This window comes from Bufo gargarizans, chromosome 9 (genome assembly GCF_014858855.1).
Source record: "Bufo gargarizans isolate SCDJY-AF-19 chromosome 9, ASM1485885v1, whole genome shotgun sequence".
Classification (NCBI taxonomy): Eukaryota; Metazoa; Chordata; class Amphibia; order Anura; family Bufonidae; genus Bufo; species Bufo gargarizans.
This window is the reverse complement of record NC_058088.1, coordinates 73,226,200-73,243,344: the sequence shown is the minus strand read 5'-3', so window position 1 is coordinate 73,243,344 and position 17,145 is coordinate 73,226,200. Positions and strand designations below refer to the sequence as shown.

The following is a 17,145-nucleotide window of genomic DNA, read 5'->3' as shown; positions in this document are numbered from 1 at the left end:
ATATACAGCGGCACCCAGGGATCTCACTGCACTTACTATTATCCCTGGGCGCCTCTCCGTTCTCCCGTTATGTCCTCCGGTATGTTCGGGGACTTGGTTATAATAGGCGGAGTTTGCCCTTGTTCTCCTGGGCGTCTCCTTCTACTAGGCTGTAGCGCTGGCCAATCGCAGTGAAGAGCTCACAGCCTGGGAGAAAAAACCTCCCAGGCTGTGAGCTCTGCGCTGCGATTGGCCAGCGCTACAGCCTAGGAGAAGGAGACGCCCAGCAGAACAAGGGCAGGCTCCTCCTACTATAACCAAGTCCCCGAACATACCGGAGGACATAACGGGAGAACGGAGAGGCGCCCAGGGATAATAGTAAGTGCAGTGAGATCCCTGGGTGCCGCTGTATATGTCATGATACTTAGTTCACAATGTTTGGACCGATGAAAGGTCCTCTTTAAAATACTGATCCAGATCACTGCCCAAAATGTGCAAGTGTGAATGTGGCCAACTCTATGACCGTGTTTGGAGCTCTAATAGAAAAGCAGAAATCTGACTATGATGCTACTAAACTGATCAGCACAGAATTTTGAACTTCAGTAGAAAAATAAATAAATAAAATAGGTTCAATGTCATAAAAAGGATCCTGAACATAAGGTGGGTGGAAGTGCAAGCTGCATTTACATGTCAAATAGCCACTGCTGTATCGGGACGACTGATCGCTACAGACTGCCGGTCTCCATACTGATTTATTGTTTCCAGGCAGCAGATCACTGTTTACACAGCATCTGCCCAGAAATGATGCCGTCTTGAGGTGCCCACCTCAGCGATGATTTCACCCCGTAACCGAACGCTTGTTCATTGGGCGATCAGAAGCACCTTTAAGGAACGGCCATACAGTCAAGTTTCCTGATAGTTTTAAAAGCCATAATCAGGAGTGGATCATAACAGGATAGAAAAATATAAAGGACAGAAACAATGTCTCCTCTTTTCTTTTTATTTACTCCTGGTTTTGGTTTCCAAAACTGCATCAGTAACCCTGACCGCGAGGCCATACCCTTACACAGTGCAATCATCGGGAGGGAGCGTTCTTAAAGGGGTTCTGGAGTTTGTTTAAACTGATGATCTATCCTCTAGATAGATCATCAGCATCTGATCGGTGGGGGTCCAACACCCGGGACCCGTACCGATCAGCTGTTTGAGAAGGAAGCGGCGCTCCAGGAGAATCGCGGCCTTCTCACTGTTTACTGCAGGCCCAGTGATGTCACGACTAGTATCACTGGCCTGGGCGGGGCTAAGCTCTGTTCACTTGAATGGAGCTTAGCCCCGCCCAGGCCAGTTGATACTAGACGTGACGTCACTGGGCCTGCGGTAAACAGTGAGAAGGCCGCGGCGCTCCTGGAGCACCGCTGCCTTCTCAAACAGCTGATCGGCGGGGGTCCCAGGTGTCGGACTCCAGCCGTTCAGAGGATAGTTCATCAATTTAAACAAACTGCAGAACCCCTTTAAGAATGCTACTTCACGATAATTGCCCCGACTTTTGGCCCGTGTAAAGGAGCCTTAGCAAATTCAGTTCTGCTACATCTGTACATTGTGCCTAAGGCATATGTCAAGTTAAAAGTCCCCAGTGAAGGAATAAGACCACTGATAACTGGTAAGATAACCGAGCAGCTCACACAATAGTGGTTTTGCCTATGTAGAGGCTTCAGTTTTGAACAGTCAACCCCAATTCAGTTAGCAGAGGAAGATCAAACTTTATTGAAACTGCTTGCATACAAAATATATTGCACTATAACCAAACAAATGTCAACATAAAGTCCAATATATTGTAGCTATTATGTACAGAGAACGCCTCGTGGGCATAAACAAGGTTAGACTACCTTGGTTAATTATCTACAGTTTTGTTAAACCAAACCAGCGTAGAGATGATGTGTGCAATGTACCAATTCATTCATTATCCAAATACTATACATTCCCAAAAAATAAATAACTAAAATTAGTGTTTGGCAAAACGTTTAAGTCTTTCCTTTTTGCTTGTTTTTTATGTTAATTTAAGTGCAGCAAATTTTCTTCGTCTATTCAGTTGTATGCAAATAGGTGGGAAGCCAAATAAAAATTAGTTCCCTTTAACAACATGAAAAAAAAACAAGACTTGCTAAGTCCTGGCAGATGGGGAGAAGCTCTGATTCGGTACATGCTGCGAGTCCATAGGCAATAAAGGAATGGAGCTAATGAAATTAGAAGGACAAACGCTACATAGTACAGGTTGATTGTTACTTTACAGATAGAGCGAATCCATCCAATGCCAAGGGTGTAAGGTCTTCGGGTGCATACAAGCATCTACCAACCCTTCCTACATTGGGAGAGGTTGCAGGGGGAGAAGTCTTAAAAAATGGTGTTGAAAATCCAGATACTAAACATTCGCACTCATCCATCAGGCACAAAGCCCTGATACTAGCATTAAACCACCGCTCACAATATTAAAAAATAAAATAATAAAATGGCCCCATCTATTCAGTCTATGAAGAAACATGGTCCCTGGCAGGATTATTATCTGCTAGTGCAAAACCAAATTTCTACTGTTTGCAGCCGAGGTTTGTGTGTACGTGTGTATGGAAAGCATGCACTCGCCTTAAAAAGAGTTCTATTGGGTTTACATATTTGCTACATATATTTTACACTTACATTTTTCTCCCCTGATTCCTGCATTCAAACACTAGCCATACATGTCCAGATATAAAAAAGGCACAGATCATACGACTTTTTTTTCTCACTTTTTTTTTTTTTTTTAAACCAAATGAGAAATGACATTACGTTGCACAATTATTAGGGCCCACTAAGATAATGTCCAATGATTGGGCGTTGTAGGAATGATGTAAGACATACTGCATGAGTGGAGACATGAGCCCGGCTGAATAGATGCTGTTGTCTACCGTTCTAATCAGCTGCCTGAAAATAGTGCAACTGAACACAATTATACCAACACACAGCTTAGTAGGTTTTCATTTATTTTCTCTTTTAAACAAAAAATATTTTTTTTCTTTTTTTCCTTTTTTTTTTCTTATTTTTTTTTTAAGTCAAGTGCAATATGTACTTGAAAGCCTCAGAAGGTTTGATATTTAATGCAAATAGGTTTCCAATGTCTGACCTTTGAAAACGTTTATAGCCAATACTAACAAAATAAGGCTAACAGGAACGCTCTGTTTCATGCCCCGTGTCTTCTTGCCTATTTGTCTTCGGCCTAACAGGCTTCTATAACGTGAAATATGATGAATCTTAGATTTTGCTTAGAGTGTGAAGGGTTGACAGGAGACATGTAAAGTTACGGTACGCCGTTAACCATCATCTGCTGCCCATCCACCGCCTCGGATTTTTCTTTCTTCTGAATGCGGTCTTTGCCAGTGCGAAGTCGATTGCCCTCAATGGGTGTGTTCTGCAAGCTTTTAGTATGTACACTTCTCTCATTATTGCAGTCAATTCGGATCTACAATACAAAGTTGAATAATTACGCTTTTATCGCATTCAAGATAAATGGCATAGGTCTTTCTTAAACTTCATGCTACATCAAAGAGGTTTTCTGTAAGTCTTAGAAAACCAGTGTTAGATTTCTGCAAAATGCTGAGTGGTACATTTTTTTGTGCTTTAGGGTACATAGAATTTTTGGTTGCTCTATATTCCACTTTTTGTGAGGCAAGATAACAAGAAATAGCTGTTTTGGCACAGTTTTTATTTTTTGTTATTTACAACATTCATCTGACAGGTTAGATCATGTGTTATTTTTATAGACCAGGTTGTCACGGATGCGGCGATACCTAATATGTATACTTTTTTTTATTTATGTAAGTTTTACACAATGATTTAATTTTTGAAGCAAAAAAAAATAAAAATCATGTTTTAGTGTTTCCATAGTCTGAGAGACATAATTTTTTTCAGTTTTTGGGCGATTACCTTGGGTAGGGTATGATTTTTGCGGGATGAGATGACTGTTTTATTGGCACTATTTTGGGGTGCGTGTGACTTTTTGATCGCTTGCTATTACACTTTGGTTTATTTAGCACGTTTTTTATTTTTTATGGTGTTCATCTGAGGGGTTAGGTCATGTGATATTTTTATAGAGCCGGTCGATACGAACGCAGCGATATCAAATATGTATACTATTTGTTTTATTTATGTAAGTTTTACACAATAACAGCTTTTAAAAAAAAAAATGCTGTTTTAGTGTCTCCATATTCTAAGCCATAGGTTTTTTTTATTTTTTGGCCGATTTTCTCAGGTAGGGGCAAATTTTTTGCCGGATGTGGCGACGGTTAGATTGGCACAATTTTGGTGGGCAAACACCTTTTTGATCGCTTGCTGTTGTACTTTTTGTGATGTAAGGTGACAAAAAAAGGGTTTATTTAGCACAGTTTTTATTTTTTACGGTGTTCATCTGAGGGGTTAGGTCATGTTATATGTTTATAGAGCCGGTCGATACGGACACGGCGATAACTAATATGTATATATTTTTTTTCCCCCCTATTTTTTACCAATTTTTTTTTTTACTTTATTTGGGGAAAATTACGTTTGTTTATTTTTACTTAAAACTTAATTTTTTGGGGGGAAAACTTTATTTTTTCACTTTTTTTTTGGTCCCACTCTGGGACTTGAACTTTTGGGGGTCTAATCCTTTACAATGCATTCCAATACTTCTGTATTGGAATGCATTGGATGTATGAGTAATACTGTGTGTATTACTCATACAGCTTCCGGCCTGTGAGATCCAGGGGGCTGGATCTCACAGGCTCGTCACCGGAAGGCAGCGCGATTCCTTCCTTAGACATCGCGCTGCCTTCCATGCCAAGCCGCAAACCGCAGGTCTGAATTGATGAAGAGGGGGGGGGGGGCTGAATTTCCGCAGGCAACCTGTTCCCATTAACCCCCGCCGCAATCTACTTTTTAAACTTAGGACCTACCGGTACGTCCCGAGTCCTTAAGGACTCTGCAAACATGGCGTACCGGTACGTCCTAAGTCCCTAAGGGGTTAAAGGAGCATTTCCATCATAGACATTTTGTGGCGTACACACAGGAAATGTCATAGACGTCTGACAGGTGTGGTTCCCTCCGCCCTCCCATCTAGCAGATTGAGGAAGCTGCTGGCCACTGTACCCAGAGAGATAATGAGAGGTGGCAGCGCATGTGTGGTAGCTGAGCAGGTGTATGTGGCTGGTTCCAAGTGAATGGAGAGAGCTGCACACATTCATTTCTCGCCAATGGCCGGCTCACCAGGCAGGCAGGATTGTGGACGGGGAATTCCTATTCTAAAGATGGGTGTGGGTCCCCATCTATCAGAAATTTATGGCATATCCTACGGAGATGGTAATACCCCATACAGTATTTTACTCAATTTAATGGCCATATAATAAATACTCATTGACACACCTGGAGAGAGCCATCTGCTGTCCTCGTTTTAGGCTCTCGAGAATTGCGCTGTCGGTTGTCTGTTCGAGACTGGTCATCATTTGCTAAAATAAGCAGAACAAAAATTTATATAATTTCTGAAACAAATACTGTATGCTGCAACAATGTCCCAAAAGGTAGGTAAATAAATTAAATCTCCAGTTTTTGTGAACTTAATAGACGCAGAGCTCAGTGATTAAGCTGATGCTTCTAAGCATCAGTCCAGACTTCTCCAAACACAAGCCTGGGTAGTAAAAAAAAACTACTGTCCTCCATAGAGCAATGGCACATGTACAATAAGTCAGAAAGAGAGTTATTAACCTTTTATTCCAATCAATCGGCGGGAGCCCGAGTTTCCAGACCACCACCAAGCTTATCCTCTGACACCTCACAAAACCATTTCCCACTCATAAAATGGAAAAGCCTTTGCCATTTAGTTGAGGCTACATTCACACCTGCGTTAGGTGAGGATCCGTCTGGTATCTGCACAGACGGATCCGCACCTATAATGCAAACGATTGTATCCGTTCAGAACGGATCTGTTTGCATTATGAAGAACAAAGTCAAAACTGATCCGTCCTGACTTACATTGAAAGTCAATGGGGGATGGATCAGTTTTCAATTGCACCGTATTGTGTCAGTAAAAACGGATCCGCTCCCATTGACTTACATTGTAAGTCAGGACGGATCCTTTTGGCTCCGCATCGCCAGGCAGACACCAAAACGCTGCTTCCGCATCCGGAGTGGAATGGAGGCGGAACGGAGCCAAACTGATGCATTCTGAGCGGATCCTTTTCCTTTCAGAATGCATTTGGGCTGAACTGATCCGTTTTGAACAGTTTGTGAGATCCCTGAAACGGATCTCACTAATGGAATTCAAAACCCCAGTGTGAAAGTAGCCTGAGGTGAAAGTTTTCTTTAAAAAAAAAATAAAAATTACCTTTGAACCCCCCACGTCCCCTAAGTCCTTGACCTCGAGTTCCGCCACGCCTTCTTCCATCAACCCTCCGAATGTAATTATCGCGCTCTTCCTCAGCAGGGGCCAAGGACCAATCACTGAGCTCATCCCGGTGGTCAGACTCAGTCTCTGAAGCATTTGATGCCTCAGAATTTGTACCTGCAACAAAATATTGGACATGTCGTTATTTCATGTTCAACGTGGAAGAAATAATGTCGAGCCTTTGAACATTTTGCCTGGATTCTGCATACTAAAGATGAACTGCCCCCTAATGTCCCATTACAACCCAACGGCAGCCCCACAGAGCTGAATACAGCGGCAGTGTGCATGCGGCTCCATTCATATGTTCTAGTGATCAACAGAGGCCCCAGAAGTTGGACCCCAGATTGGACCCCCAGGCACTTATCACCTATCTTGTGAATAAGGGATAAGCAGTTCTAGGGGGACAACCACTTTAATCTTCCCTAACCTCCAGCAAACCACGGATATCTGTACCACTATGAATCCCCATCTCACCTCCTCGTCCAAATTTGAAGCAGCGATGGAAGAAAATTGCAACATGTTGTGCTTCATAACTTACCCGATGCATAACCAGTTCCCCTCCTGCTGCGCCCCCTGTTGTTATATGGTCGACTTCCTCGTCCTATGCCACTGCAGTCTTCACTTAAATAGCCCTTCTCTTTTTCGGGACGATTTGGTGGAGGTCTCGAGCTGGCTCCGATTTGTCGGAGCTGTTCATCAATCTGCAGCCGCTCCAGGCGTAGTTGGTCCACTTCCTGTAGACATATGACATAAGCACGTCAGTCTTACCTACAGGATTCTGCTAACACGTGTAGAATAACATCCATGCATGCACTTCTGCTTACTATGACACCTTTTAAGGGGGATTCTACTTTTCACGAATAAAGAACATTCATTTTACAAAACCTGCTGCAACTTTCAAATATACTGTGTGTGTCAATTGGCCAAAAACTTTCCTTCATTTCAGGCTACTTTAACATCTGCATTTTTGCTGGATCCGGCAAGGGATCAGCCAAAACGCATCCGGTAAATAATACAACCATCTCCATCTGTTCAGAACGGATCCGTTTTTTTTATTTCTAAAATAAGAAAGATGGATCCGACACTAAAACCATTGTAAATCAATGGGCCCCTGATCAGTTTTTTTTCATGTCCGAAAAAACGGATCCGGCAACATTGACTTACATTGCGTTTCATGCCGGATCCGTCTTCATCAGTATCCCATGGCGCACACAAAAACACTGCTTGCAGATTGGGAACGCATTCTGGTGCACTCCATTTGGGTTTGTTCAGTTTTGTCCCCATTGATAATGAATGAGGGCAAAACTGAAGCGTGTTCCTTAAAATATTCACTGCTCAACTCAAGTTGTATTATATACCTATAATGACCAGGCAAAGAGCTTTATATTATGACTTTCTAGGCAGTCCATAGCAATAAGGCAGGGATGAGACCCCCAACGTGCTTTAAAGGAGCTCTCGGGGAATAAAGACTTTTTATCTAAGTCTTGCCTGCAGCCTGCCTCTGTAAATGAAGAGTCACACTTAAATGTTCCCTGCCGCTCCGGTCTGCCGCACTGCCTCTCGCATTGTCCATATTCTGGTACCTGAACCATTTGCATCCAGTGGTGCATGGGCATGGTCATATACTCCGCCGCAGCCAATAACATGGCCACAAGCCACACATCACCGCTGGAAGCAGTAATTGGCTGCAGCAAAGCATGCGACTATGCTCATGCACCGCCAGATGTAAACAGTCCGGGGGACCAGAATGAGCAGCGCGGAGGACCAGGTAAGTATTTATCTTCTTTTTACGAAGGCAGGCTGTGGGCATTACAAAAAAAGTTTTTATTCCCCGAGAATCCTTTTAAAAGGTCTTGACAGTGCCTTTTGTTAAAATAGTGCCCTTGGCTTCCCACTGAGACCTCCAGAGATAGTCTGTAATCTGCTGGGGACCTAGTGATCTGCAGCGCCAGTACACTGAAAGCACACATGGCACTGTTGTGTGTCTTGACTACGTAATGCAGGGATCTGCCAGGTCACACACATTATACAGACAAGACAATCCCTTGACTTCAGTAAGAACTCCGCTCTCTGTAGTAGCTCTTCATTCTGAATTCTGCACTGGGACCCCACTACTTTTTAACTAAGACGTCCCTAATAAGGTATTGGCAAATGGATTTCGGAAAGCAGGCAGCCCATTTTGTCCTCCAAAAACTCCATCTCTCAGGATCCATTTATAACATTATCCCTGTCAGTGTCCAAGAACTTGCGGTCACTGCTCGAGAAACAAGCTACAGTGACCGCCCCTCAAGGCGAAAATAATGGCACCAATGTCAGTGGTACATCTTACCATTGATCGATATCTTGGGAACTGTTTAAAAAAAAAAAAACACTTGTTTCTAGCAGGTTAAAATGTTCGTAAATTCTAACTATATTAAAACAATCTCAACTTTGACGGTTTCAGGCATTTCTTCATCCTTGAGACCACTGGAGAAATTGCATGTAATAACTTTACTGCACAGAGACCCCACATTAACTGAACTGTTCACTTTGACCGAGACGTCCACCACCGAGTGAGGACATTTCCTTTTTAACTAGAAATCTAAAGAGCAGTATTATCCTCATCTTCCTGCCTAAACATGCTCTCATGTGAAAAGTAAGCCTATCACCAGGTGATCATTGAAAGCTCCTCCAGAAGATATTCGGATTGTACATGACTTGCCTAAGGGCATACATGTTGAAAGGTTTAGCATTTGAAATATTAGCAACTGAGTAAAAAGCTCACATTAGAGTCATATAAAATAATTCCAATAATAAGAAAACTAGAATTCGTTTTTCTGAATTAAAAAGGGTCCTCCAGGCTTTACCTAAATTCTCCCTGCCAGCTAACCTGTGGAAGAAAGACTTTTATCAGTACTTACTCTTCCGATTTTGTGATCTCCGCTGCGGTCAGGTGACCGGTAAACTGGCTGTGGGCCCTTCCGCTGAATTCCCAACCGGATGTGCTTACATGTCTTCCTGTTCAGCTACATATACATTGAGCAGCTGAACAGGAAGACAAAGAAGCACATCCAGTCCGTCCAGTGGTCACCAAATCACAGCAGAAATCGCAGAATCGCCAGTGCAATAATACGGATTAAAATCTCTTCCTTCCACAGGTTAGCTGACAGAGAATTTAGGTGAAGCCCAGAAAAGCTCTTTAAAGGGGTTGTGCAGTGGAAATATTTTCATGACCTATAATCAAACTAGGTCATCAATATCAGATCGGGGGAGGGTCCCGACAGCTTTGCCGATCAGCTGTTTGAAGAGGACACGGCACCCATGGGAGCACTCCTCGCTCTTCAAATGTTTACCACCATCTAGATTGTAGTGGTGGTGCCGTGTAAATGTATTTTCACATTAGCGGGGTCCGGCAGGGGAACAGCCTGCTGGATCCATACTAACGCTAGCCCAGACGAGCATCCGGAAGTCAGCTCCGGTCCCATTCACTATAATGTCGACGGGCCGGGGGTCCTGCCACAGCACGGCAAACCTCACCATTATAGTGAATGGGGCTGGAGCGGACTTTAGGCCGAACACATGGGCTAGCGTTAGTACGGATCAGGCTGGCTGCTCCCCTGTCGGACCCTGCCAATGTGAATGTAGCCCAACTACTACTGCTCATCCTGTTCAAGCAGTTGTAATTACACTTTACAGCCACTATAAAGTAGACACCGAGCAGGTAAACCGGGAAGAGGACGCAGCATGCGCACAAGTGTCATGGCCTCCTAAACAGCTGATCGGCAGGGGTGCTGGGAGTCGGACGTCTGCCAATCCGATATTGATGACCTATTTTGAGGATAGGTCATTAAAATACTAGAGCTGCACAGCCCTTTAACGTGCAATCCAATGTTAACTCTGAAGAGTGAAAAGTTACCTTTAAATAGTTAAGGTGGTAGTCCAGCAGAACGGTTGCATTGGTGATGCTGTCCTTGGTGCCCACAAACACAAAAGGAACCATTCCCTAAAAGTAAATGATCACAATTTTAATATTTGCATGCTGCTGATGGATCACAGGTTGCATCAGGTCGTCGAGGTCTCGTTTATGTGAAGGTTTTGCAATTTAATAAAGATAAAGCCCTGACTAATAAATCATGCTCACTAAATAATAGCATAAACAGAGTGATCAAGTACAGAGACAACGCTGCCCCGAACGCAAACAATATTGCCGCTGATGTGACTTAAGCATTGGTCACGTGATTACGCAAGATTTTGGGATCCGCACTAAATTTTAAGGGTTTGAAAAATCAGTATCTGATTAGTGGGGGTCCAACATCCAGGACCCCCACTGATCAGCTGATTGAGAAGGCAGCGGCGCTTCTTTGCTTTTTCTAAGCTAAGTGACAACACGTTCATCGATCACGTGGCCTAGGAGCAGCTCAGCCCCATTCAAGCGATTGGGGCCGAGCGCCATACCGAACACAGCCACTATACAATGTACGACGCTGTGCTTGGTGAGCCACGAGAATGCAGTCAGTTCATTGGCGGGGGTCCCAGGTGGACCCCCACCAATAAGATACTGATAACCTATCCAGAGGATAAAAAAAATAAAAATCTTGAAAAACCCTTTTAAATAAGTGTATAATAGAAAACGTACAATTTCCTATTCTATAAATAACGAAAATAAAATACAAGTCGGACAATCCTCTTATATATAAATTTTGCAACCATTTGCACATAATTTCACAGCTAAGGTAAGGGCATTGCATGAAATAAAAAGATGGAGACTCACTACTCTTTGTATAGACTATATTCTACACTAGGGATCAGCAACCTCTGGAACTCCAGCTGTGGTGAAACTACGACTCCCAGCATACACATTTTCTTGGCTGTTCTCGGAACTCCCATAGAACTGAATGGAGCATGATGGGAGTTGGCATGCCGGAAGCTGCTGATCCCTGTTATACATCTTTAAACTTAGAGACACAAGAAAACAGAATCTGCTCAAACCGATTGTATATACAGAACCCTTGGCAATCTGTGGGTTACACAAGTCAGTAGCATTTTGTCTTCCCAAATAATCAGAACATACACCAAATAAAGCAGTAATGAAGAAAACTGACAGCCCAAAAAGGTCAAAGAAGAAGAAATGTACCTCCTCTTGGGAAATGTTTTTATCATTTTCAGCTTCAATCCTCACTCTGACAACCCCCGATTTATCCACAATTTCCTGAATGAGTTTTCCATTCTTCCCAATGACTTTTCCTGGTAAAAAAAAAAAATGCAAGACATGTACAACAGCAAAATCTGAGCGTAAAAGAAGACAAAAGCAATAGAAAACATTAGATGCATTGGTCCAATTGACCAGAAACAATATCCGCTCCACTTTCATAACTATATCCCGTAGATTTACTAAGATAAATGCTTAGCGTTAACGAAAACCATAAGCTCTGTTCACACATGTGGATGCGCGTAGAAACAGCATGCATTAGACATTTGTGTGCTAAGGAATTGGACAGCTGCAGTCCACAAAAGTACAGATGTAATTAAAGGTTTTTTTTAGGTTCATAATACTAATGGCCTAACAACAGCATATAGGTGGGGGCCAACTTTTGGATGCTCAGTTGTGTGAAGGGGTCACAACTCTGGTGTGAGAACTACAGGACAAAGCTGCAGTACGGCACACTGCCCTGCTACTAGTAGGCTGCAGACAAGAGCTCAGAGCAAGGCAGCCTGTCAATCAAATAAGAGGCTACTTTGCATGTGGTGTGAGCACAATTTTGATAAGAATTACAATTTTTGGGCAACTTTTTTTTTAAAAGAAAAGTCTAATGGCACCTTGAATGCATTTTATATAATTTAATTTTACTCATTTTGGGCTAAAATCTTTTTTTCAGTTGGTCTTTATTAAACATTTTAATGATTTTTCCTCCAAAGCCTTTACTACCTCTGCAGACTATTGTTCAGTCTCACATTAAGGCTACATGCACACGACCATATGTTTTTTGCGGGCCGAAAAAAACAAACAAAAAAAAAAACTGATGACATCCATATGCCATCATTATTTTTTTGCAGATCCATTGTTACAATGCCTAAGGCTACTTTCACACCTTCGTTAGGTGCGGATCCGTCTGGTATATGCACACACAGATCCGCACCTATAATGAAAACGCTTACATCCGTTCAGAACGGATCCGTTTGCATTACCATGAACAAAAAAAAAAAAAAAAAGTTTTTTTTTGTTCACGTTCATGCAAATGGGAGGCGGATCCGTTTTCAATTGCACCATATTGTGTCAGTGAAAACGGATCCGTCCCCATTGACTTACATTGAGTGCCAGGACGGATCAGTTTGGCTCAGTTTCATCAGACGGACACAAGACGCTGCAAGCAGCATTTTGGTGTCCTCCTCCAGGGCGGAATGGAGACGGAATGGAGGCAAACTGATGCATTCTGAGCAGATCCTTTTCCATTCAGAATGAATTAGGGTAAAACTGATCCGTTTTGGACCGCTTGTGAGAGCCCTAAACGGATCTCACAAACGGAAATCCAAAACGCCAGTGTGAAAGTAGCCTTAAACGGACAAGAATATGTTCTATATTTTTTTGCGGGGCTACGGAACATACATACTGATGTGGACAGCACATGGTGTGCTGTCCGCATTTTTTGCGGACCCATTGAAATGAACAGATCCACATTCTATCCGCAAAAAACCCCGGAATGGACACGGAAACAAACAACGTTCATGTGCATGTAGCCTAAATCCAGCAGGGAGCTGCAGCCCCTATCTCAACTCCTGGCTACTAGTAAGCCATATTCTTATCAGCAAAAAAAATAAATAAAAAAAATCTACTAAAATTTTGCTATGAGTGTTATAAGGCATTCAAAGATAAGCGCTACAGATAGAGCCATCAGATCCTTGACGGACTCAGCATCAGGCAGAGTGCAATACTCTATTGATGCACAAACTAAAAGCTGGAGGGAAAAACTGCTTACATTTTTTTAACAGGGACCAACTCAAAAAAAAATTGCTCAAAATTAGTAAAATGTAATGATAAAAAACTGCCTCAAAAGGTGTGCATAGCCTTTAATTAACGTGACAGCATGGTGGGAACCATGGTTTGGGACATGACATGTTCCCTTTTAAATCAATTAGTTATGTTACAAGAAGTCTCAGCCAAAGGGGTCAAAAATGACTGAATACCTGATGGGAAACCTTAGCAAAGATGTGAATAAAGCCTTAAAAATGAACTGTAACACAGGAGTATGGTATACATGCAGAAGACTGCCACCCTGTGGCCAAAAAACCTCACTGACTGCTTGACTTTTACTAACTGGTATGAAAAACTTATTTGCAGCAGTTTTTTTACTGTACCGGACGTTTGTCCATGTGCTGGAAAAAAATGCATGTCGGTATATATCAGAGCTCACTGCTATTAACTACTGTGGCCCTATACATTTGGAGCCTGGATCAAGGCACAGAATGCTGCGCCCACCATTGAATTGCTGCAGTCACACACACACACAGGGGCGTAACGATTGCGGTCGCAGAGGGTGAGACCGTGACCAGGCCGGGCGGGTGGGGGCTGGGGCCGCAGCTCTGCAAGTGCTTTTAATGGCCAGACCCATACAAACCTGAACCCACCCACCCATACCCTCTCCGCCCGGTGCTGTGCCAGCAGACTCACTGGATCACAGGATGACGGAATGGCGCGGCGCCACAGAGAGCGTATGAAGGAATTGCGCAGCGTCTGCCACAGACAGGGCGGAACAGAGTAGGTAATTATTATTTTTGTATACATGTCCACACCAGCTTCATACTGGGGGGAGAGGGGGCACCTGGCAGTGGCGGCATATAATTAACTACCTAACCCTGGATTCAGAAAGGGGGGTCATATGAGGGCAGGGCGGGGCACTGGAAGTCTGGCAGCAAATCATTCACTACTCAGGGTGCAAAAATTTTTTATATATAAATAGAAACATAGAATGTGTCGGCAGATAAGAACCATTTGGCCCATCTAGTCTGCCCAATATACTAAATACTATGGCTAGCCCCTGGCCCTATCTTATATGAAGGATAGCCTTATGCCTATCCCATGCATGCTTAAACTCCTTCACTGTATTTGCAGCTGCCACTTCTGCAGGAAGGCTATTCCATGCATCCACTACTCTCTCAGTAAAGTAATACTTCCTGACATTACTTTTAAACCTTTGCCCCTCTAATTTAAAATGATGTCCTCTTGTAGCAGTTCTTCTTCTTTTAAATATTTTCTCCTCTTTTACCTTGTTGATTCCCTTTATGTATTTAAAAGTTTCTATCATATCCCCTCATTGAGAGGGGGGCAAAAAATGAAATATACACATTTACAGAGGGCAAAAAGTGTAATATATACAGTGAGAGAGGGGGGCAAAAAGGAAAAAAAAGGGGGTGGAGAACCCGAATTCCAAAGTTTGACCTGGGGCCCATAGAGCTCTAGTTACGCCACTGCACACACTATGTGCACAATAATCTAAGATACACAAACTTACCAACTAAATTTCGAGGAACTTGAATTACATCTTCAGCAAATTCTAGGTATGTCCTTGCTTTCTTTACAGCGTCTTGGTCCTATACAAGTGAATCATTTGGAAATGTATATAAATCAAAGTCAGAACAATTTACACAGTGCATTTCCAGGCGTTCAACACTTACCTCACCATAAATATGAAATGTACATGTGTCTTCATCTAAATCAATAGCGGTCACCCCTGGAACTTTCCTAGCCTGTTGTATATTTGCACCGTGAGTGCCGATGGCTAAACCCATCAGATCTTCTCGTACAACAAATTGCTCGTGGAATCTGGAAGCTAGCTGCCGTGAGCTCTGCAAAAAACACAAATACTTCAGGTATTCCTCACGATTACAGCAAGCAGGGAAGAACATTCGATGCCGGGTCATTAACCACCTAACTGGATCAAACTCACATAATGCTGCCAGTGTTATCCAATACATTCCAGTACTGTAAGGGCTGTTTCACACGAGCGGATGCCGTGCGTGACATCCGCTCCGTGAATGACAGCCAAGACCCGATGCGAACTGCAGAAGCACGGAGCATTAACATGACTGATAACGCTCCGTGCCTCTCTGTGATCTCTTTACTACGAAATCACGGTGACAACTTTATCTCACTGATTTTGTAGTAAAGAGATCACAGAGAGGCACGGAGCGTTATCAGTCATGTTAATGCTCCGTGCTTCTGCAGTCTGCATCAGGTCTTGGCTGTCATTCACGGAGCGGATGTCACGCACGGCATCCGCTCGTGTGAAACAGCCCTAAGGGTTACATAGCATCATAAATCAATATAATGGTATGCGAGTCCGGCAGTGCTGGGAGGTCAGGACGGGGCCTTACATACCTACTACCAGGCCCCATCAATCAACAGTTTGAGGGAGGGTCTGGGCAGTGAATGGAGTGGAGTTACTACACAATGAAAGCAATGGTGCCACCTTCACTTCACTAAAGGCATCATTTGCATATTTTAAAAAAAAGCTGATTATATCCGCCAAGGAGCCACGGGTTTGGAATCGGATCAAAACTAAGCTTGGGTGCATATCAATGCTGCTTTTGAGACTCCCTTTAAAAAAACCTTACAATGCCACAGTATATCCTGCAGGCAAGAATGGCTGCCTGGAAAAAGGACAATAAAATCTACATACTTCAAGTTGCTTGCTGGCTTCTTCATTCCTCAACATCAAAGACAATTTTGTCCGGAGGCTTCGGAAATGCATGTCGCTCAACATGTTTGCCCTTTTTATGGTAACTTCATTCACAGACTGTAAAGAGATAAAAGTGACATTTATCCAAAACATCTTAAAGGGGATTTCCACTCTCCTCAGAATAGGTCATCAATCGCAGCTCATGGGGGCTGAAACCCGGCACCCCCACCAATCAGCCGTTATGGGCAGCTACTTCAACTATGTAGTATTCCAGCAAGGGCACCACACAAACAGCTTACTGATGGGGGTGGCCAAGTATCGGACCCCCACTGATCTGTTACTGATGACCTATCCTTACAGCATTAGCAATGCGCCGCACAGACCTATGAGAAGGAGCGACCGCCGGCCACAGCGCACGTGAGTATAATGCGCTGCTCTCTGCTCACTAACATACCATGGCAGCCAGGACTTCAGTAGCGTGACTCCTGGCTGCCATGGTAACCGATCGGAGCCCCAGCATTACACTGCTGGAACTGCAAACTGCCACCAATGATGGGGGGGGGGGGGGTTTGCGTTACCAGAGGGGGCAGATCAGAGGCTGGGGGGAGGGCAGATCAGAGGCTGGGGGGGGGGGGGGGGAGATCAGAGGCTGGGGGGGGGGGGGGGCAGATCAGAGGCTGGGGGGGGGGGGGGCAGATCAGAAGCTGGGGGGGGGGGGGGGCAGATCAGAGGCTGGGGGGGCACAGGAGAGGCTGGCTCCATAGTCAGCTCCCTGCTGTTGTGTGCACAAAGCACAAGGCAGCAGGGAGAGTGTAAAGTCCTATTCACCCTAATGGAGCTCTATTAGGGTGAATATGACAAGAGTTCTAGCCCTTAAGGAGGCCAATAGTTATAAAAAAAAAAAAAAAAAAAAAAAAAAAAAAGTTTACCCCCCCCCCCATATAGAAAACAATATATCGCAATATATATCGCATATCGCACATGCTTAAAATTATATCGCAATATAGATTTTAGGCCATATCGCCCACCCCTACCTACCTCCTATGATGCCGACTACAGCTGATAAAATCTTCA

General features: G+C 43.6%; 1 protein-coding gene across 1 annotated transcript in view; it reads right to left on the bottom strand.

The window, feature by feature from the left end:
* Window positions 1-2,475: 2,475 nt before the first annotated feature.
* The window catches only part of FMR1 (FMRP translational regulator 1), a 49,086-nt gene continuing 34,416 nt past the window's right edge, over window positions 2,476-17,145 (bottom strand). Inside the window, exons 8-16 of the mRNA XM_044305587.1 lie at window positions 16,072-16,188; window positions 15,068-15,238; window positions 14,905-14,983; window positions 11,532-11,641; window positions 10,314-10,400; window positions 6,957-7,152; window positions 6,359-6,535; window positions 5,401-5,483; window positions 2,476-3,466 (exon numbers count right to left, since the gene is read on the bottom strand). Of these exons, the coding sequence (XP_044161522.1) occupies window positions 3,305-3,466; window positions 5,401-5,483; window positions 6,359-6,535; window positions 6,957-7,152; window positions 10,314-10,400; window positions 11,532-11,641; window positions 14,905-14,983; window positions 15,068-15,238; window positions 16,072-16,188 (1,182 nt within the window). The 3' untranslated portion in view covers window positions 2,476-3,304. The remainder of the gene's footprint in view (window positions 3,467-5,400; window positions 5,484-6,358; window positions 6,536-6,956; window positions 7,153-10,313; window positions 10,401-11,531; window positions 11,642-14,904; window positions 14,984-15,067; window positions 15,239-16,071; window positions 16,189-17,145) is intronic.